The sequence below is a fragment of the Ovis aries genome, chromosome 9 (genome assembly GCF_016772045.2).
Source record: "Ovis aries strain OAR_USU_Benz2616 breed Rambouillet chromosome 9, ARS-UI_Ramb_v3.0, whole genome shotgun sequence".
Lineage (NCBI taxonomy): Eukaryota > Metazoa > Chordata > Mammalia > Artiodactyla > Bovidae > Ovis > Ovis aries.
In genome coordinates this window covers 64,475,060-64,499,296 of record NC_056062.1, presented here as the reverse complement: position 1 = coordinate 64,499,296, position 24,237 = coordinate 64,475,060, and the positions used below count along the sequence as shown (strand labels likewise).

At 36.3% G+C, this 24,237-nt stretch overlaps 1 protein-coding gene across 2 annotated transcripts in view; it reads right to left on the bottom strand.

Moving 5' to 3' along the window:
- Positions 1-24,237, bottom strand: part of CSMD3 (CUB and Sushi multiple domains 3) — a 1,392,034-nt gene that overhangs the window by 750,623 nt on the left and 617,174 nt on the right. For both annotated transcript variants that reach the window (XM_060393469.1, XM_027973090.3), the window contains one exon: positions 18,672-18,796. In XM_060393469.1, coding sequence (XP_060249452.1) covers positions 18,672-18,796 — 125 coding nt within the window. The remainder of the gene's footprint in view (positions 1-18,671; positions 18,797-24,237) is intronic.

Here is a 24,237-nt window from a genome sequence, read left to right as displayed (position 1 = left end):
TCTGTCCATGGGATTTTTCAGGCAAGAGTACTGGAGTGGGTTGCCATTTCTTCCTTCAGGGGATCTTCTCAATCTTCTTGAATGAAAAGCCCTATATTCATTTAACTGCAGTGTCTCTTACTGAGATGTACTGTGATACATACACTTCTGTTATGTTTTTCCAACTAAAGTAGACCACTGCTATTCTTGAGGGAAAGATGACTTCATCTTTCTCACTTTACCTAATAGCATTGAAATATCAGTGCTGTTAAACAAATGACTAATTTCCAAAATAAAGGAATATTTAGTGATACTTAAAGTGAAAAGTGATATTTTCATGGTCAATAGAATTTATTTCCCCAAAGTTAATATTATCATTTCTATCTTCTTTCCTTCCTTTGTTTTAAAATTTCTTTATGAGTTAAATATGTCTGAGCATCCTTGTCTCTGTTGCTTTAGGGGTGTTTTCTGGTTCTTTTGTTTTGAAAGTAATTCATTTTCAGTGAGACTATAAATTCCTCAAGGGCATGATTTGTTCAGATCTATTCTGTGCTTCCTACATTGCGTCTAGCATAGCTGGAAACAAAACATTCATTCATTCAAGTATTTGTGAGCATAGCTGCCGTGTGCCAGGCATTGCTAGTTGTTGGAGGTGCTGATACTAACGCACCTACATCCACAAAAAGTATCAAAAGCCCCATTAAGCAGCAGAACAGAGTTTATACCTTAATAAAAGGAAAAGTCTGTCACAATGTGATAAATTCTGAATGTTCATACTTAGAGTAAAAACCATGATTTTTAAAAATTTTAAATAAATTTGATTTTTTTTTCCTTTTTCACCAATCATGTTTGTGTGTTTTGACTATGCCTTTCATTTATTTTGGTGTATATGTCTTTCCCATGTTCGCAATTTTTTTTTCATTTTTCATTGTATTGTTCACTTTTCAAGTTAAAACTCTTCATTTTGAGTGCATATACAAAGTATCAGACATTCTAAAGATCATGTGATTATTTATCTATAAACTCTTCTGCCTAGGAGTTCCTCTATTACTATTTTAAAGCAAAAGTGAGTTTATACTATGGAGAAGTTGAGAGTCCTCACTCCACTATCTTTACTTTTCCCATCTTTTTATGTGATCAGAATTAGTAGGAAGACTGTTAAGGCATCAAATATATTCCAAGTGCTTTGTGCTAACAGCACATCCTCTCAGCAAACACAGAAAATTAGGCCTTGTACATTATACAGGAATTTTGAGGGATCTCGCAGATTTACTGCAAACAAGCCACATCAATTTAGAATTTCTTTGAAATTGCCTTTCAAATGGATAGTTTCTCCTACAGATTTTGAAATCCTTATTCTGATTTAGTTAGTTGCCATTTGTTCATCATTGCATAAAGCTAACACATTTCAAGTGTTTTCCCTTGATTGTTTGTTTCAGCTGAAACATCCAGTATTCATTTGGTTATTATTTTTATTTCCTGAGTTACATGTGCTTTATTCACAACACACTCTACATTATCAAATTCCTAGGTCTTAAATATTATATCTGATAAAAATTAGGGGAGCTTCCCAGGTGGTGCTAATGGTAAAGAACCCATGGTCAGAGATGCCTCGAGGGTTGTTTCCTATGTATTTTTACTCTTAGAACAGTTGGTTAAGTTTAAGGATTAAATTTTTATTTCCCATTTAAAAACACAGAATTTTAATTTCTAACATATAGCAGAATCAAGAATCACATTTATTCAACTTTATTTTCTAAAGGTATATTGTTTAAAAGCAAGCTATCATTGGAGTATTGTTGTTGCTTAGTTGCTAAGTCTTGTCCAACTCTTTGCAGCTCCATGGACTGTAGCCTGCCAGGCTCCTCTGTCCATGAGATATTCCAGGCAAGGATATTGGAAGGGGGTTGTCATTTCCTACTCCAGGGTATCTTCTTGACTCAGGGACTGAACTCATGTCTCCTAAGTAGGGAAGTGGATTTTTTACCACTAAGCTACCAAGGAAGCCCATTACTGGGGTATATTTATTTAACAGTAAGAAAGTCTGTGAACACAAATAGTCTCTAAACAATGCAATTTTTTTTCAAAATTACACTTTTAATAGTGAGTGGGGTATAAAATATTCATAGAATGTAAATTACTTTGAAACAGTTCAATGATTAATAACCACAGTTTTAGTTCAGTTCAGTTCAGTCGCTCAGTCATGTCTGACTCTTTGCAACCCCATGAATCACAGGACGCCAGGCCTCCCTGTCCATTTACCAACTCCCGGAGTTCACTCAGACTCATGTCCATCGAGTCAGTGATGCCATCCAGCCATCTCATCCTCTACCGTCCCTTTCTCCTCCTGCCCCCAAATCCCTCCCAGTATCAGGGTCTTTTCCAGTGAGTCAACTCTTCACATGAGGTGGCCAAAGTACTGGAGTTTCAGCTTTAGCATCAGTCCTTCCAATGAACACCCAAGGCTGATCTCCTTTAGGATGGACTGGTTCGATCTCCTTGCAGTCTAAGGGACTCTCAAGAGTTTTCTCAAACTCCACAGTTCAAAAACATCAATTCTTCAGTGTTCAGCTTTCTTCCCAGTCCAGCTCTCACACCCATACATGACTACTGGAAAAACCATTGCCTTGACTAGATGGACCTTTGTTGGCAAAGTAATGTCTCTGCTTTTGAATATGCTATCTAGGTTGGTCATAACTTTTCTTCCAAGGAGTAAGCATCTTTTAATTTCATGGCTGCAATCACCATCTGCAGTGATTTTGAAGCCCCCCAAAATAATAAAAGCAGCATTTGTCTATTTTTTCTTTGAACTGTTATCCAAAATATAGTTTAATTGAGCACAATGCTATTTTGTTAGCAACAGCTTACCAATAATTAATAATTATTGATAATTATTATTATCAGTATCATCAGCATCATCTTTACTGCCTGCTGTGTGCCAGGAACTGAGACAAACACTGGGCTTCCAGAGGCAACATATGGACTGGTTCGAAATTGGGAAAGGAGTATGACAAGGCTGTATATTGTCACTGCTTGTTTAACATATATGCAGAGTGCTGTTGTGCTGTGGTTTGTCGCTCAGTCACAACTGACTCTTTGTAACCACATGGACTGTACCCTACTAAGCTCCTCTATCCACAGGGATTCTCCAGACAAGAATACTGGAGTGGGTTGCCATGCCTTCCTCCAGGGGAATCTTCCCAATCCAGGTATCAAACCCAGGTTTGCAGGCAAATTCTTTACCATCTAAGCCACCAGGGAATCCCAAGAATAGTGGAGTGGATAAGCCTATCCCTTCTCCAGGGGATCTTCCTGATCCAGGAATTGAACAGGGGTCTCCTGTATTGCATGCGGATTCTTTACAAGCTGAGATACCAGGGAAACCCTACATGCAGAGTACATCATGCAAGATGCTGGGATGGATGAATCACAAGCTAGAATCAAGAGTGCCATGAAAAATATAAACAACCTCAGATATGCAGATAATACCACTCTAATGGTAGAAAGGGAAGATGAATTGAAAGAGCCTCTTGATAAAGGTGAAAGAACAGAGTGAAACAGCTGGCTTAAAACTCAACATTGAAAAAGCGAAGATCATGGCATCCAGTCCTATCACTTCATGGCAAATAGATGGGTAAAAAGTAGAAACAGTGATAAATTTTATTTTCTTGGGCTTCAAAATCACTGCAGAGGGTAACTGTGCAGCCATGAAATTAAAAGGTGCTTGCTCCTTGAAAGAAAAGCTATGACAAACCTGCTGCTGCTGCTAAATCACTTCAGTCGTGTCCCACTCTGTTTGACCCCATAGACGGCAGCCCACCAGGCTCCCCCATCCCTGGGATTTTCAAGGAAAGAACACTGGAGTGGGTTCCCATTTCCTTCTCCAATGCATGAAACTGAAAAGTGAAAGGGAAGTTGCTCAGTCATGTCCGACTCTTAGAAACTTCATGGACAGCAGCCCACCAGGCTCCTTCATCCATGGGATTTTCCAGGCAAGAGTACTGGAGTGGGGTGCCATTGCCTTCTCTGTGACAAACCTAGACAGCATATTAAAAAGCAGAGACATCACTTTGCTGACAAATGTCTGTATAGTCAAAGCTATGGTTTTTACAGTAGTCATATATGAATGTGAGTGTTGGATCATAAAGAAGGCTGAGCACCAAAGAACTGATGCTTCTGAATTGTGGTGCTGGAGAAAACTCTTGAGAGTCCCTTGGAGAATAAAGAGTCCAAACCAGTCAATCCTACAGTAAATCAGCCCTGAATACACATTGGAAGGACTGATGCTGAAACAGAAGCTTCAATATTGTGTCTACCTGATGAGAAGAGTCCACTCATCAGAAAAGACTCTGATGCTGGGAATGAAAGGGGGCAACAGAGGAGGAGATGGTTGGATGACATCACTGTATCAATGGACATGGCTTTGAGAAAACTCCAAGAGATAGTGAAGGATAGGGAAGTCTGGTGTGCTGCAGTCTATGGGTCAGAAAGAGCTGGACATGACTTAACAACTGAACAACAACAAAAATATACACTGAATTATTTTTTCCCCACTCCCACAAAAATTTATGTTTGAATCTTAACTCCTAATGTGATGGTATTAGGAGGTAATATCTTTGATGGAGGGGTTGATTAGGTGATGGGGGTGCACCTTCATGAATGAGATTAGAGCCCTTATAAAAGAGACCCAAAGAAATCCCTCACCCCTTCTACTACATGAGGTTATAGTTTGAAAGTTGCAGTAAAGAAGCTGGCCTGGACTAGATATGATCTTAGACTTATCTGCCTCCAGAACTTGTGAAAAATTAAAATTATTTTAAATAAGCTAGTCAGTTTACAGCTTTTTCATAGATATCAGTGTAGACTAAGGAAAATGTTGAACTGAAAATAACTTTAACACACTCTAACTTCTGGTAAAGCAGTAATTGTACTTAAAATTATTTAGCATTTACAACTGGAAAAATGCATAGTAATCACCTTGTACATACTCCTTCATCAATTTATAAGACAGCAAATTTAATTTCAAGAAAGGCTAAACAGAATAAGTAAGGTCATACTACCAGGAAATGGTGAGTTGGAAACAGAAGGTTGTCACATATATCTGTGAAGATATTCCCCCTATATGCCTGTCTGTGCTCATGCTCAGCTGTGTCTGATTTTTTACAACCCCATGGCCTGTAGCCTGCCAGGCTCCTCTGCCCATGGGATTTTCCCGGCAAGAATACTGGAGTGGGTTGCTATTTCCTCCTCCAGGGATTCTTCTTGACCCAGGGATTCTTCTTGACCCAGGGATCGAAGCTGAGTCTCCTGCTTTACAGGTAGATTCTTTGCCCACTAAGCCACCAGGGAAGCCCCTTACACCTAAGTGAAATCATTTATTTGCTAACTATTTGCAATTTTTTTCTAATAATGTTTGAGAAAAGCAAGATATATGAAATGAATTTCTGACAATTGTTAGTTGGGCACCACAGAAATGCAAACTTTCTAATTGTTCAAGTAGTTTTAAATTTTAAATGATAACACATAAATGCCTCACTATCCATCTCCATCAAGTAACATGAAATACCATTTTATCATTCAAATATGCTCACTGTTAGAGATCAGTAAAATGTATTTGCTTATCAAAATTATATAATAAATTTCAAAGTACTGTTTATAGAAAAGATGGCCATCAAGGCAAATGAATGCATTATAAATATCCATATTTAAACCTTCTGTCTATCTTCTTCACCATATGTCACTCTATTAATTGCTAATATCATCCTCGTTATGCATCATCTCATCTGTAACATCATTCCATGAAACTAAGAAGGTATCAAAAACAACCAAAGAAAAACACCTGCTATATATGTTTCTGGTTGATAAATTTCAGCAGGCTCTTTCTGGTTTGCTCTTGGGCAAAACTTTCTAATTGCCTTTGCATAACAGGAAGTCTTCTACCAGGGCAAACTTCTCTTGTTACAATCAGCACACTACTATCTTTTAAAATTGTTTATTATAAGTAATTAAATCTTCCCACAATATTTATTTGAAATGTTTATTTAGCAACTATCATGTGTACAAAATATGGGCATAATGGTCACTATGCTAAACATTGTGAAGAAAAATAATATATGAGTAGGAACTTGTAATATCTGTAAAAGAATTTTGAAAACTGTAAGAATCACACCTTAATAAATATTGATTAATGAGGGTCATAGCTCCAAGGTTTGCCAGCAATTATCTATCATATAAACTGTATACTAATTTTTATTTTGTGTATGAAGGAAATTATTATGATTCTTCATTATGATTCTTCTATTTAATAAAGGCAGCATATAAACAGACAGCATTAGAAACTTTTCATGACAACAGACAAAATAGATCTATTAAAAATTTGAGCACTTTAGAAGTGTTGATCATTTTGTTCTTTCTGAAGTGGTTTTTGGTTTAAGGAATCAGTCTACTGTCAATGAAATGATCAGAAACCACTATCAAAAAGAATATTAGTCTCCAATTAAAATAAATAAATTTATATTAAAAAAATAAATGTTAAATTGTGTGGTAAAGACAGTAAATGTGAAGTACTGTTAAAGAGGTGGGGATAATAGATAAATGAAATAGAAAAGAACTTTTTCAGGAGATGAAAGATGAATAAGACTGAAAGCTGGGCAGATATAGTTAACGGGAACTTCCTTTCATCTAGGAAGTCAGACATATATAAAAATTAGAGCAGTGAATCTGTTCATTATTGAGAGGCAGATATACACCTTTGGTAAGCATTAAAGAAACAACTGGTTTGGTGGTATTAGTCGCTAAGTCATGTCCAAGTATTGCGACACCATGGACTATAGCCTGCCAGGCTCCTCTGCCAATGGGATTCCCCAGGCAAGAATACTTCAGTGGGTTGCCACTCCCGATCCGGGAATCAAACCCAGGGATCTTCTTGACCCAGGAATCAAACCCAGGTCTCCTTCATTGCAGGCAGATTCTTTACAGCCAACTCTGCAACCCCAGAGAAGCCTGGGCTTCTCTGTCCTCCACTATCTCTCAGAGTCTGCTCAAATTAATGTCCTTTGAGTCAGTGATGCTATCTAATCATCTGATCCTGCACCATCCCCTCCTCTTTTTGCCTTCAATCTTTCCCAGCATCAGGGTCTTTTCCAATGAGTTGCCTCTTCCCATCAGGTAGCCAATATATTAGAGTTTCAGCATTAGACCTTCCAATGAATATTTATGGTTGATTTCTTTTAGGATGGACTGGCTTGATCTCTTTGCTGTCCAAGGGCCTCTCAAATAGTCTTCAATGCCACAGTTCAAAAGCATCAATTCTTTGGCACTCAGCCTTCTTTATGGTCCAAACTCACATCTGTACACGACTACTGGAAAAACCATAGCTTTGACTTATACAGACCTTTTTTTGGCAAAGTGAGGTCTCTGCTTGTTAATATACTGTCTAGGTTTGTCATAGCTTTTCTTCCAAGGAGCAAATGTCTTTTAATTTAATGGCTGCAGTCACCATCCACAGTGATCTGGGAGCTCAAGAAAATAAAATTTGTCACCATTTCCACTTTTCCCCATCTACCTGCCAGGAAGTGATGGGACCAGATGCCATAATCTTCGTTTTTTGAATATTGAATCTCAAGCCAGATTTTCACTCTCCTCTTTCACCCTCATCAAGCAGCTCTTCAGTTCCTCTTCACTTTATGCCATTAGAGTGGTATCATCTGCATATTTGAGGTTGCTGATATTTCTCTTGGGAAACTTGATTTCAGCTTGTCATTCCTCCAGTCCAGCATCTTGGGTGATGTCCTCTGCACATAACTTAATAAAGAATAAAAGTATAACAGCCTTGTCATGCTCCTTTCCTAATTTTGAACCAGTCCATTATTCATGTTTGGTACTAATTGTTGCTTCTTGACCTGTATAGATTTCTCATGAGGCAGGTAAGGTATCTGGTACTCCCATCGCTTTGAGAATATTCCTCAGTTTGTTGTGATCCACACAGTTAAAGGATTCAGAGTAATCAATGAAGCAGATAGTAGATGATTGTTTTCTGGAATTTTCTTGTTATCTCTATTATAGAACAAATGTTGGCAGTTAAATCTCTGGTTCCTCTACCTCATTGAAACCCTCTACCTCACATACTACTAAAGCCTATCTTGAAGGATTTTAAGCATAATCGTCCTAGCACATGAAATGAGTGTAACTATATGGTAGTTAGAACATTCTTTGGTATCGTCCTTCTTGGGACTGGAATGGAAACTGACCTTTTCCAGTCCTGTGGCCACTGTTGAGTTTCCCAAATTTGCTGACATATTGAGTGCAGCTCTTTATTAGCATCATTTTTTTTTAGGATTTTAAATAGCTCAGCTGGAATTCCATCACCTACACTAGCTTTGTTGGTAGTAATGTTTCCCAAGGCCCACTTCCCTTCATACTCCAGGATGTCTGGCTCTAGGGAAGCGACCACACCATTGTGGTTATCCAGGGCACTAAGACCTTTTTTGTATAGTTCTCTTGTGTATTCTTTTCACCTCTTCTTAATCTCTTCTTCTGTTTGGTCATTAATGTTCCCCTCCTTTATCACACCCAAACTTGCAAGAAATTTTCCCTTGGTATCTCCAGTTTTCTTGAAGAGATTGCTAGTCTTTCCCATACTATTGCTTTCCTCTGTTTCTCTGTATTATTCATTTAAGAAGCCCTTCTCATTTCTTCTTGCTATTCTCTGGAACTCTGCATTCAGTTGGGTATATCTTTTCTTTTCCCCTTTGCCTTTTGCTTGTCTTCTTTCCCCAGCTATTTGTAAAGCCTCCTCAGACAACCACTTTTTCTTCTTGCTTTTCTTTTCCTCTGGGATGGTTTTGGTCACTGCCTCCTATACATTGTTAAAAACCTGGGCATAGTTCTTCAGGTCTCTCTCCACCAAATTTAATCCCTTGAATCTATTCAGAACCTCCACTGCATAATCATAAGGGAACTGATTTAAGTTATACCTGAATGGTCTAATGGTTTTCCCTACTTGCTTCAATTTAAGACTGAATTTTACAGTAAGGAGCTCATAATCTGAGCCACAGTCAGCTTCAGGTCTTGTTTTTGCTGACTCCATAGAACTCCATCTTCAGCTGCATAGAACATAAGCAATATGATTTCAGTATCTACTACCTGGTGATGTCCATGTGAAGAGTCATCTCTTGTGTTGTTGGAAAATTGTATTTGCTATGACAAGCATGTTCTCTTCACAAAACTCTGTTAGCCTTTGCCCTGCTCTGTACTCCAAGGCCAAACTTGCCTATTATTCCAGGTATCTCTTGACTTTTCAGGGGCTTCTCTGGTGGTGCCATTGGTAAAGAATCTGCCTGTCAGTGAAGAAGATGCAAGAGACATGGGTTCAAACCCTGGATCAGGAAATTTTGCATTCTAATCCCTTTTGATGAAAAGGGCTTTTTTTTTTTTTTTGTATTCTTGAGGGTGTTATAGGTCTTCACAGAACCATTCAACTTCACCTTCATTGATATCAGTGGTTGGGGCAAAGACTTGGATTACTGTGATGTTGACAGATTTTCCTTCAAAACAAACGGAGATCAATCTGTTGTTTTTGAGGTTACACCCAAGTATTGCTTTTCAGATTCTTTTGTTAACTATGAGTGCTACTCAGTTTCTTCTAAACAATTCTTGCCCACAGTTCAGTTCAGTTTAGTTGCTCAGTTGTATCTGACTATTTGCAACCCCATGAATCACAGCATGCCAGGCCTCCATGTCCATCAAAATCTCGCGGAATTCACTCAAACTCATGTGCATCGAGTCGGTGATGCCATCCAGCCATCTCATCTTCTGCCATCCCCTTCTCCTCCTATGCCCAATCCCTCCCAGCATCAGGGTCTGTTCCACTAAGTCAACTCTTCACATGAGGAGGCCAAAGTATTGAAGTTTCAGCTTCAGCATCACTCCTTCCAATGAACACCCAGGACTGATCTCCTTTAGAATGGACTGGTTGGATCTCCTTGTAGTCCAAGGGACTCTCAAGAGTCTTCTCCAACAGCGCAGTTCAAAAGCATCAATTCTTCAGTGCTTAGCCTTCTTCACAGTGCAACTCTCACATCCATACATGACCACTGGAAAACCATAGCCTTCACTAGACAGAAGTTTGTTGGCAAACTAATACCTCTGCTTTTCAATATGCTATCTTTGGTGGTCATAACTTTCCTTCCAAGGAATAAGTGTTTTTTAATTTCATGGCTGCAGTCACCATCTGCAGTAATTTTGGAGCCCAAAAAAATAAAGTCTGCCACTGCTTCCACTGTTTCCCCATCTATTTCCCATGAAGTGATGGGACCAGATGCCATGATCTTAGTTTTCTGAATGTTGAGCTTTAAGCCAACTTTTTCCACTCTCCTCTTTCACTCTCATCAAGAGGTTTTTTACTTCCTCTTCACTTTCTGCCATAAGAATGGTGTCATCTGCATATCTGAGGCGATTGATATTCCTCCTGGCAATCTTGATTCCAGCTTGTGCTTCTTCCAGCCCAGCATTTCTCATGATGTACTCTGCATATAAGTTAAATAAGCAGGGTGACAGTATACAGCCTTGACGTACTCCTTTTCCTATTTGGAACCAGTCTGTTGTTCCATGTCCAGTTCTAACTGTTGCTTCCTGACCTGCATGTAGGTTTCTCAAGAAGCAGGTCAGGTGGTCTGGTATTCCCATCTTTTCAGAATTTTCCACAGTTGATTGTGGTCCACACAAAGGCTTTGGCATAGCCAATAAAGCAAAAATAGATGTTTTTCTGGAACTCTCTTGCTTTTTCGATGATCCAGCGGATGTTTGCCATTTTTTCTCTGGTTCCTCTGCCTTTGCTAAAACCAGCTTGAACATCTGGAAGTTCACAGTTCACATATTGCTGAAGCCTGTCTTGCAGAATTTTGTGCATTACTTTACTAGCATGTGAGATGAGTGCAATTGTGCGGTAGTTTGAGCATTCTTTGGCACTGCCTTTCTTTGGGACTGGAATGAAAACTGACCTTTTCCAGTCCTGTGGCCACTACTGAGTTTTCCAAATTTGCTGGCATATGGAGTGCAGCACTTTCACAGCATCATCTTTCAAGATTTGAATTAGCTCAACTGGAATTGCATCACCTTCACTAGCTTTGTTCGTAGTGATGCTTTCTAAGGCCCACTTGACTTCAAATTCCAGGATGTCTGGCTCTAGGTAAGTGATCACACCATCGTAATTGCCTGAGTCATGACGCTCTCTTTTGTACAGTACTTCTGTGTATTCTTGCCACCTCTTCTTAATATCTTCTACTTCTATTACGTCCTTTATGGACTTTAGTTCTAATGGACTCTGTCAGGTCCATTTCTGTCCTTTATTGAGCCCATCTTTGTTTTCTTCAAGAGATCTCTAGTCTTTCCCATTCTGTTGTTTTCCCTTATTTCTTTGCATTGATCACTGAGGAAGGCTTTCTTATCTCTCCTTGCTATTCTTTCGAACTCTGTATTCAGATGCTTCTATCTTTCCTTTTCTCCTCAGAAAGCCATTTTTCTTTTTTGCATTTCTTTTCCATGGGGATGGTCCTGATCCCTGTCTGCTGTACAGTGTCATGAACCTCCGTCCATAGTTCATCAGCCACTCTGTCTATCAGACCTAGTCGCTTAAATCTATTTCTCACTTCCACGTAGATAAATGATCATCTCAATTAAACTCACCCATTCCTGTCCATTTTAGTTTACTGATTCCTAAGACGTCAATATTTAATCTTGTTATCTGCTTGCCCATATCCAATTCACCTTGACTCATGGATCTAACATTCTAGTTCTCTATACAATATTGTTCTTCATGGCATCAGACACATCCAAAACTGAGTTCCATTTCTGCTTTGGTGCAGCCACTTCATTGTTTCTAGAGCTATTAGTAACTGACCTCCATTTTTCATCAGTAGCATAGTGGACATCTTCTGATCTGGGACAGGGGGCTCATCTTCCAGTGTTATATCTTTTGCCTTTTCATCTTGTTCATGCAGTTCCTCAGTCAAGAGTACTGAAGTGCATTGCCATTTCATCCTCAACTGGACCAAATTCTGTTAGAAATCTTCACTATGACCTGTCCATCATGGATAGCCCTGCATGGCTTCACTGAGTTATGCAGGCCCTTTTGCCATGACAAGGCTGTAATCCATGAAGGGGACAACTATCAGTACCTCTATCGTTTGAGGCTTGCATTTCATTCAGCCCAGGCACTAAATGCTTTCATATAGTTTACCTCATTTTATGCTCATACAAATTCTCAACTCCCTATGAAGTAGACACTGATAAACTATAACGCTCCTTTTACAGACAATAAATCTGGTAATTATAAAGAAGGAAGATTATTTAAGTAGAAGGTCAGGGATTTAAACTGGAATAGTGTGTTACCTGAATTCATATTCTTGATTATTTCATTTCACTGGTTTACAGTATGAAGTTAAGAAATAATATGTAGCCTTTGAACATTCTTCATGTATAACAAAAGTAAGTTTAGGAAGGGATTAGAATGCCAGCAATATGTATGATAAATTGTAGTCGAAATTAAAAGGTGTGAGACAGATGTGGTAATGGAATTATGGAACAGTGACACTGGTAGTGGAGGTTTAATGGTACTTTCAGAGATACTTCAAATAAAGTAAAAGTGAAGTCGCTCAGTCCTGTCCAACTTTTTGTGAGCCCATGGACTGTAGCCCACCAGGCTCCTCCATCCATAGGATTCTCCAGGCAAGAGTACTGGAGTGGGTTGCCATTTCCTTCTCCAGGGGATCTTCCAGACCCAGGGATCAAACCCGGGTCTCCAGTATTGTAGGCAGACACTTTACCATCTGAGCCAATACTTCAGATAAGAAGTGACTAAATAAATTAGATTCACAGACCCAATTCCAGTGTGTCTTGGGGGTGGAGCTTCCCCCATAACACAAGGCATGGAGACACCAGTCAGGTGCATTACAAGTCAACACAATTCTGACACTATCTTGGAGATAGTATCGATTCCACAGGTTAATATTCAATCTAGAATACTGTCCCCAACTCCCTACCACCCCTCCACTTCAGATGCCATTCTCAAGCCATGTTGTTACCTACACTACTACCAATCAGCTACAAACTAGAGATTCCCACAGCCTTCTTCTTGGACTTCAGATACCAATCACCAGACATGTTTATTACCTATACTTCTAATTGACTGGCTATAAGTCAGAGAGTCCCAAGATCATCCTATTTTGGGGTTTGATTAATTTGCTAGAGCAGCTCACAGAACTCAGAGAAATATTTTACTTACTAGATTACTAATTTATTATGAAAAGAAGTAACTCAGGAATGGCTAGACAAAATAAATGCACAAGGCAAGGCTTGGGAATGGTGTTTGAAACATTCATATCATCTCCAGGTATATTACTCTCCTCAAATCTCCAAGTGTTCACCAACTTAGAAGTTCTCTGGACCCTGTCCTTTGTGGTTTTATGCGGGCTTCATTGCATATACATGATTAATTAAATCACTGGCTATACATCACTGATTTAATCTTCAGCCCCTCTCTTCTTCTTAGAGGTCAGGGAGTGAAACTATATGTTGAAATAGAAAATAATCACATGGTCTGTCCTTATGGTATTTCCTTGCTTTCAATGCCTGACTATCTCCAAATATGGAAATAATCCTCCTCTCATCTGAATTTTGCAGAGGATTTTACCTCTCTTGTACGCAAAACAGTCTACTATGTATTATACCTATAAGGTATACCTTGTAAGTATATCTATGAGGTATTTATACCTTGCAAATCAATACAAAATAATATAAAAAATTTACATACCTTGTATCTCATGTACTGTTTACTATGACATACCTACATTCTATATACCTACATACCTACATTCATTAATGCTTGTGGAATCCAAAAGAAATTAATCAGTATGTTAATAAGTGAATAAACATATAACTGGATGATTGATTGAATAAAGAAATTAAAAGATGACTCCTTGGTTTTCACTCTACTGTTTAAAATATTTTCCCTCCCCCACTTTTGGCTTTCTTTTCTAATCTTGTCTTAATCACTTCTTCCATTATTCTCAAGAATGGCCCATACCACTGTGCCTTAAGAGAAAAAAGAAAATCATTATTTGGGGCAAATAAATATTGACTGAAAATCAGTCAAAAAAGTTTTCCCCAATCTATCAAGATTAACTCTCTTAAATGTTTCCCAGGTAACATTGCCAATTCTCAAATGTTTCTTTGAACAACATGTAAGTCCAAAATAAATTTTCTATATATGTTCCATTCAACACATAAATCTTATTTGCATAAGCTCTAGCATTTGGGTATCTATTGCATTTCCAACAAAGGACAATCATTTCCATAACAGTAAATTGTCAAATATCTCATATGCATATTCCATTTAGGGAATAAAAATTATTGTCTGAGGTTGTGTAAAATCTATTAACATTAATTTTTGAATTGTTCTTTTTCTTTTGATTCATAATTTGCTGTTTGTGTGAATTTAAGTCCCTTTAAAAGCACAATTTCTTGATTGCTCAACCATGCAATACATAGACAGCAGCTATATTAATGACTTCTCAAAGGTGCAGTGCACTGATACTGTTATTGATGCTGCTATCTGGAAAAAAGCATATTTATTCTGTCCAAGCACCCATGAGACTTGAAAACTGTTCTTCATTCAGACTCACAGTGAGTAGTCATTTTAAAACTTTAATTACTATTTCAGCATGTTTCCTCCATTACTGTTTCAACACTACAGCCAGTAACTTCTACCAGCAAATTTTTTTTTCAATAAACCATACACATATGTGCCCTGCATGCAATGAGTAAAGTTGTGTATAAATGATTAATATCTGTAGGAAATGCAATATTAAGATGAAATAATAATAATAAATGAATTTTGAACATACAAATATTATACCTTCCAACTAATGACTGATGACTATTGAGTGAAAATATATATGTATCTCTCTCTCTCTATATATATATATATATATATATATATACATACACAGATGTTTGTGCATGTGTATTTACATTCACATAAATATATCAATCATGTATCTTAGAACCAAAGAAAATATGCATACATTAATATTCAAGAAACATTTCTTAAAATTTAAGTTAATACAGAACTTTTCTTTCTACTACAGGGTTTATAAAAAATAACAAACTAATATAATACTAGTTTTGCCTCTGAGCAATTTACCATCATAATAAATATGAATCATTATTTTTATTGAAGTGAGAGTCTTGAATGAAAAAGATGGTTTATAATATCAATCTCACTCTAAACCTTAAATCACATGATCTGGCTATAATTTCTGTTTCTATGTGAGAGTTTGTTCCTGCATTAATCTTTTTCTTTAATCTGTCCTCTACTTTCCCATTCTTTCTTTCCATAAAAGAAATGCACACATCCAATTTATGTAAAACTGGATGTGTGGACACCACTACCTTGAATCCTCAATTTTCACTTTTGTCCCTTATAACTGTATCTTGAGTGGAGAATATCATAAGAAATCAACTTTAAACAGCTTACTATTCTTTTATTGTTGGGACATTGGTGAGAGTAATTACCACAATATTTATTTACTAAGTGTCCACTTTATAAAAAGCAAAGCAAAATATTTCATATCTCGAAGCCAGGAATAAGTTTGATTTTGTGGTATCATTGTTATATTTCATAGACAGTGGCTTTCATGTAAACTTTACATTTTTTATATTTCTTTAGCAGCTGTCATATTTAACGTGTAAACCATTCTTAATTTTTTTTCTTAAAACTTAAAAGCTTTTGCACAACAAAGGAAAACATAAAAAAAAAGACAACCTATACCTGGGAGAAAACATCTGCAAACAATGCAACCAGCAACAGATTAATATCCAAAATATGCGAACAGTTCATATAGCTCAATATCAAAAAGACAAACAACCCAACCAAAACATGGGCAGAAGATCTAAAAAGACACTTCACCAAAGAAGATACAGATGACCAGCAGGCACATGAAAAATGCCCAACATCACTAATTATTAGAGAAATTCAAGTCAAAACTTCAATAATGTATTACCTCATACCAGTCAGAACAGCCATCATCAAAAAGTCTATAAATAATAAATGCTGGAGAGAGTGTGGAGAAAAGAACCCCCACTACACTGTTGGTGAGAATGTAAGTTTCCACAGCCACTATGGAGAACAGTAGGGCACTTCCTTCAAAGGTATAAAAATAGAGTTGCCATATGATCCTAAAATCCTAGTTCTGGGCATCTATCTGGAGAAAAACAGAATTTGAACATACATCCCAAAGTTCATAACAGGACTATTTACAACAGTCAGGACATGGAAGCAACCTAAGTGTCTATTTACAGATGAAAGGATAAAGAAATATGATATATACATACAATGGAATATTGCTCAACCATAAAAAAGAATGAAATAATGTCATTTGCAGCAACATACATGAACCTAGAGATCATCTTACTACGTTAAGAAAATCAGACAAAGACAAACACTGTATTCCACATTTAAATGTGGAATCTAAAAAACAGATACAGATTAAGTTGTTTAGAAAACAGCAATAGACTCATAGACAGAAAGCAAACAAATATAGTTACCAAAATGGGTCTGGGGAGAAAGATAAATTAGGAGTTGAGATTAAAATATATATACTACTGTATATAAAATAGATAACCAACAATGACCTACTGTATAGAACAGGGATTATACTCAATATCTTGTAACATTTTATAATGAAAGACAATGTAAAAAATAATAAATATTTATATGTATATCTGAATCACTTTACTGTACACCTTAAACTAACACAGCATTGTAAATCAACTATATTTCAATAATTTTTTAAATGCTTTTTACCAACTTGTACAAATAAGCTTTTGTTTAGGATCATGTAACTTCCCTTAGGATCATATTTTATCTTATTTTCTCATTATCTCTGTTTCACATTATTATTCAATAGTAATAATTAAATACTATTTCATTATCTCTGAAATAATATTTTAATGTTATTTCACTATATGGAATTTTGTAAGCCTTTGATAATGAGAAAGGTAAGGAATAAACAAATAAATAAAATTACTTGAACCCCAGAAAAATCTAGGCTCTCTCTTCTTCTTACTTCGGGTTATCAATGCCAAGGGAGTAGAATATAACTGTTTGCTTCCACTTTACTATTTTCTATTCCCTCTCTAGTGATCTGAAATTGGACTTCTCTCCACAAACTATGACATCATTCTTAAAGACTTTGTCATTTTCTAAACATTTGAGCTTGGGAGAGTGACTGGATATCTCTGTGTCTCACAACACTCATTTCTAAAATGGAGATAATAATGCTTACTCCATTGGTTTGTTTACAGGATTTAAATGAGTCAGAGTATATGCAGTGGTTAGCACAGTGCCTGATGCATAGTAAGTGCCTAAAAAATTAAGCCTATGATGAAACTGCCTATATAATTTCACTATTCAGTTTTTTTATACTTACGAAGAGCATGACTTTTTTTTTTTACTCTCATACACGTTAGTCTAATAGTCTCATCATTTTTAACAACTTCTTACCGCTTTCTCCTTCCATATCCAGCTAGTTGTCAAAAACTTTGTCTTTTTCCTCTTACAATAGCTCTCAAATTTATCTTTTCTCTATTCACCAGAATCTGTCTGAGAGGACTCTAGAGGGTAGGGCAACTGGGTGAAAATGTTCCCTCAGGGAGAGGAAGTGCTAATGGAACTTTGAGTACTAAGACACTGCAATATGCAGAGATGCCATTATTAAAAATTACAACAGCAACAAACAAGCAACAAGAGCACCAGTAAGCCAGAATCAGGTGTTCATTTTCAAATGTAGCTAAATAAAGTTTAGAATAAAAGGGCTTCATTTAATTTATATGAAAATAATTCTTAAAAAGGCAGTATAAGTAAATCTTATGTGCAGTTACTGGTAATATGAAAACCCAGAGAATTCATTGATTTGTCTTAGTTTAAATTAACTAATTATAGAACAAGTGTTCTACCTCCACTGCCACTGACATCATGACTACTGTACATTTAAGCAATTAAAATGGCAGAGCATACAAATGGAGGTGCAATTATTATCTAAAATTCCTTATCTACATTAATGCCTATACAGGGTGAGTTATAATTTTAAAAAAGGTAAAAAGAGTTATCATTGCCTGTATTACATATTTTAATGTTCCAGCTTGTTACCGTATGATTATTAGACTGCAAACTGCTTGGGATTTGACACAGTGGTTTGCCTATTACATATTTTCAATAATATTGTCAAATACATGAGCTAAATGTTTCCTACATTACAATTCAGTTTCAACTGAAATTTATACTCACTGGAATGAATTCACACTATTAAAATACGTTGCTGCTGCTGCTAGGTCGCTTCAGTTGTGTCCAACTCTGTGCGACCCCATAGACGGCAGCCCACCAGGCTCCCTCGTCCCTGGGATTCTCCAGGCAAGAACACTGGAGTGGGTTGCCATTTCTTTCTCCAATGCATAAAAGTGAAAATTGAAAGTGAAGTCACTCAGTCGTGTCCGACTCCTAGCAACCCCAGGGACTGTAGCCCAACAGGCTCCTCCGTCCATGGCATTTTCCAGGCAAGAGTACTGGAGTGGGGTGCCATTGCCTTCTCCAAAAATATGTTAAGAAAGCATTTTTATTTTAAAGACTTCATTACCTTTACACACAGGCCTGTGATCACTCCAAGCAGCAAAAACTTCAGCTATCCGTTGGCAGGTGATGCTCTTAGCACCCTGTAGGACATAATCTTCATCACAAGAGAACTGCACAGTTGATCCAAGGCTAAAATAGAGCAAAGGATTAAAAAAACAGTATTAGAAGCATATAACATAACGATTAGGTTCCAGTTCTACTGGCTATATTGAGTAGGTGAAAAATGTCCCACAGTGACAAAAAATATTCTTTGGGGGAACCAAAATATGACTTATACAAACATATAATAAAATCATAAATATGAATCTACTGTAAATCAACAACATGCTGATATTGGTAGGAACTGTAGAAAGCTCTCATCAAGTTTAATTATCTTCTTAGTTGTAGAAGCCAAAGCTAAACTGACTAAATTTCCCATCTGAAATACGTGGTAAATGTGAAGCAAAGAGTAGACTTCTAACCTTGAATTCCACTGCTTGTGTTCATACCACATGACAGTACTTCTTTAGCAGATATTTACATAGGTATTTACTTGTAATACTTGCAAATACTTACAGGTATTTGCCCATCCATGTGTGTATATGTTTGTTTTTTTTTTTTTTTTTAAATAAACTGACCATGTATTTTCCCCCTAAAATTTTAAACAGTAACTTACCAGCGGGAAAAAATAACAAATTCTATTTTCTTAAAATGGCTTAAATTTCTTCTAGCAATAAGTCACTGGCAGCTTCTCCACCTCATCTCTAACACAATGCCACATGTCATCAGCACCTATAGCAGCTGACAGTTTTTGCACATGCCATGCTGTTTTCTGTCTGCACTATTCTCCCTGCCCTCTGTGCCTGGAGAACATTATCTGTACCCTCTCACACAGGCAGTGCCTGAACAGCTCCTGTTCAACTTCCTGAACTTATCATGCAGGGGGATTTCATGATCACATTTGTGTTGCTAAAAGAGATCTCTGGAACAGTGTGGAGGGCAGTTTAAAAGGAAGATTAATCAGAGAAAAGTAGGCTAGTAGAACTGTAACTCAAGTAGTTTAGGTCAAGGGTTGGCAACTGTGTCCATCCTGCAGGCTAAACCTGGTCTACTGGCTGTATATATATATACATATATATGCTGCTGCTGCTGCTGCTAAGTCACTTCAATTGTGTCCGACTCTCATACATATATGTATGTATATAAATATATGTAAATGTATATGTAAATATATTTGTAATATCTGTACATATATATTTGTAATAATAAATATATTTGTAAATATATATGCATGTATATGTATATGGTATATATATACACATGTGTGTGTGTGTGTGTGTATATATATAGTTCATATAAAGTGAAATGTTTATCTTTAATATACATTTTAATGCAGATTTGTCCAAAATGTCCAAGTCCAGAGATACTGTATTCCTATAATTGGACAAAACTATCCTTGGGTAGGGCTTCCCAGATGGTGCTAGTGGTAAAGAACTCGCCTGCCAATGAAGGAGACATAAGAGGGTTAGATCCCTGGTTGGGAGGATCCCCTGGAGGAGGGCATGCAACCCACTCCAGTATTCTTGCCTGGAGAATCCCGTGGACAGAGGAGCCTGGCAGGCTACAGACCACAGGGTCGCAAAGAGTCAGACACAACTGAAGCAACCTAGCTCGCATGCATTGGTTAATATTTTCCGTCATGGCTACTTAAATTGCTTATAATTCTGGAGAAGGAAATGGCAGTTATGTACTGAACTCTTACACATGACACATTTATTGTATTCCAGGGACGAAAAATAATGTAATGTGATCAAAAAAAGAATATAATGTGATTAGAGTACACAAATTAAGAGGACAGGGATATGAAATGAAGGAAGAAAAAAAAGAGACTGAGGGCAGATCATTTATAAATCAGCACACCATAGTAAGAGTTGTAACTTTTACTCTGGGAGAATTGAGGAGTAGTTATAGGACTATGAACCAAAGGAATGGCATTATGAAATTTAATGTTTTAAAGTGACAAAATCGTCTCTGGTTGCAGAATAAATGTTCAGAAGAAAAAGGCAGAAGTAGGAATTTGATAACAGCATGTTGGAGTAATCATGGTTCTCAGGGAGATGATATGGTGTGATCTATACTAGGGAGGTTCAGTTCAGTTGCTTAATCATGTTTGACTCTTTGTGACCCCATGAACTGCAGCACGCCAGGCCTCCCTGTCCATCACCAACTCCCAGAGTTTACTCAAACTCATGTCCATTGAGTCGGTGATGCCATCCAACTGCCGTCACCTTCTCCTCCCACCTTCAATCTTATCCCAACATCAGGGTATTCTCAAATGAGTCAGTTCTTTGCATCAGGTGGCCAAAGCACTGGAGTGTCAGTTTCAGCATCTATCCTTCCAATGAATATACAGGACTGATTTCCTTTAGGATGGAACAGCTGGATCTCCTTACAGTCCAAGGGACTCTTAAGAGTCTTCTCCAACCCCACAGTCCAAAAGCATCAATTTTTCAGTGCTCAGCTTTCTTTATAGTTCAACTTTCACATCCATACACCACTACTGGAAAAACGATAGCTTTGACTAGATGGACTTTGTTGGCAAAATAATGTCCCTGCTTTTTAATATGTGGTCTAGGTTGGTCATAACTTTTCTTCCAAGGAGCAAGTTTCTTTTAATTTCATGGCTGCAGTCACCATCTGCAGTGTAGCAGTTAGAAATTAACGATGGTAAAACATTAAAAAAGTGACTTTAGTACAAGATCTGGCTCACAGAAGTCTGGCCCCCAGAACTTAACAAACTAAATTAATAAACTAAATTAAAGATTCCATCAAGGGCACTGTATTTGTTACAGATGATTATAATATTCTAGTTTAACCAGGCTGTTCTTACTAAAAACCATATATTGCATCTTGTTTAAGTAACAAGTGTTTTAGCTTGTTTCTTTTGATTATAGAAAACTATATAGACAATTTGTTATAATAAACACTTAAGTGTTTTGTTGCTATGCCTATACCAAAGACTGGCAGTGATGGTCTCTGAAGTTTCTACCTTACCCCTCACCAAAGATTAACAATTCCATTTTTTTTCTCCAATTAATACACTGGGGGAGGCAGTTAAGAGTTGACATTAACAGTTTAAACTGCAGATTTTTCAAATCCTAACTCTTCCCTTTTCCAGCTTTATGGCTTTGAGAAAATAATAATCTCTCTAAGCCTCAGCTTCCTTATATGTCATACTAATGATACAAAATAATATTTATAAAGTATACAATGGCAAACACATTTCGGACACCAATTATGTTCCTCAATCACAGAAATAGTTGTGAAAGCCATTAATTTATTCCCCACTTTTGAAAAAAAAGACTCTTCTTTGGGCATCTGCAAGCACCTTCATCCAGGACCATAGCTATACTTTAACATATTATAAAGCAAAAATAAAAAAGTAAAAAAACAACACAGAGAAAGCAGAAGTTAATAAAATAAGCAGTCTCTTTAGCAGAATCCAAGGGCAATGATATCCAGAAAATGGGTACCTTTAACAAATACATTTTTATTTTATGATCTGCTTTAACATTTGAGTTGAAATTAAAGAAAGTGTTTCATTAAAAATATTTATGTCAAGGGAAGCAGTAAAAGAATACAACCTCTGTAATTTTCACTGCAATTTCTTTGCCACTAATGAAGATACATCTGTTTTGCCAGGTTGAATAAAACATTACAGTTTAGTAGGTTGCATAATCTGATAGAACATTTTGAAATAAATGATTGAATACCTCTTCAATCTGAAAATAGCAAATCACAAAGCATGTGATATACAAGAGCGTAGTTTGAAAAGCAATCATCGACCTAGCCTATGTGTAAATACTACCATATTTTTAAAAAATTATACTTATTATTGCAAAAACACATTAAAACCTCAAAACCGTCAGAAAAAGAAGATATGTGAGTTTTCAAAATATATAAATGTTTCCTGTTTTAATCAAATAGCTAATATAATTTCATACAAATAGAAAAATGTGAACAACTAAAGAGATAAGGAAGAACAAATGATGGTGTCTGAGTCAAACAAGAAGATTTAAGAAATAAGCAGCAGGGGATCTTGAGAGAATGACATAAACAGTGAATTTGTAACTAAGTTTTTTTTCCAGTTATTGATTTTTGGCTTATTTAAAGATCTAGATAACTTCCTGACAGAGGCAGAAATTTATCACTAAAGCAGGTGCATATTTTTTTCAAAATTATCACTATACTAGTGGAAACTATCCAAACATGAAAGATGACCTAAAAATTAAAACATCTTCAAACCATTTCTATAAAGAAGAAAAAACATTACTAAACATGTAGAAAATAACTATCATTAAAACGACCTCAAAAATCACTAAGATAATATGCTTTTTATACTTTTAGCAGGGATACTACATGCCAGAATAAATGGAATTATGTCAAAGTTTTGAGGGAATATAAGTTAGAAATTTAGCATTCTATTCATACTTATTCAAACAAGTGGAATCAAAATGTCATACTTTTTTAGCTAGGCAAATATTCACAGTTTCTAGTATATATATATAATATTATACATATTATTTACATATATGCATACAAAGTTTTTACTACACTAGACAAAGGCTTAAAAAATAAGAAATTAACACATGATACAGTATTAGCTAAAGTACAGATTTTTTTTCAAATTTCACAAAATTTTATGCTTGTGTCCATTATTTGTTTTCATAAATTATTCAAGATTTCACATTTATTTAATTGCATTGAGCAGCTTTAGCTTCATGTAACAATTTCTGATAAATTATCTTTCCATTTGTACTGTCATATATTTTTTCTAATTTTCCTTTAATGGCTGCTTAGATACACCCATCATTTAAAAGTGGACATTTAATTTCCAAAAGCATTGGGTTTTTAAAGTAGCTTTGATATTAATTTCTCATTTTGATACTAATTTCTCATTTAAATTCTCTCTTCTTTGCAATTACCCTCTGTTTTTTTTTCAGTCTTTTAACTTTATTAAGGCTTTCAATGACTAAGTCAAGATCTCTCCTTGTAACCAGAGAGTGTTAACAAATTTTGATCTTTCTGTAATGATCTTAGTGTCTGAGTGTCTCACAGCAAGATCACAAATTCAAAGTGTTCCAAATTGAACTTGCCTTTCCTGAGATCCATTTGTCTTCCTAAAATTCCAATCTCAGTAAATTCTACTACTATCTATTTAGTAATCCAAGACAGAAACATCTACACTTGCAAAGAATTTTCATTAATTAAATTATTCAATATACATTCATTGCTTATTGTAGGCCTGACAACCTCAAATGTCTTATAGATAATCAAGGCCAAAAGCTTGATCATGAATAGGTGAGTACATGCTTGCTTAAAGCCATTTATATTTTAAAAGGATTTTTTTTTTTCAAATACTATGCAGAGCCAACAAAATAGAAAACTTGCTGACTATGGTTATTGCACTCTTTGGGATATGTTAGGTACTGACAAAGAGATGCAGAGAACACAATACTGAAAGAAGATATGAGGCTCTCCTCTCAGAGTTCATTGACATTTAGGGGAGACAAATAGGAAATATAAAATAA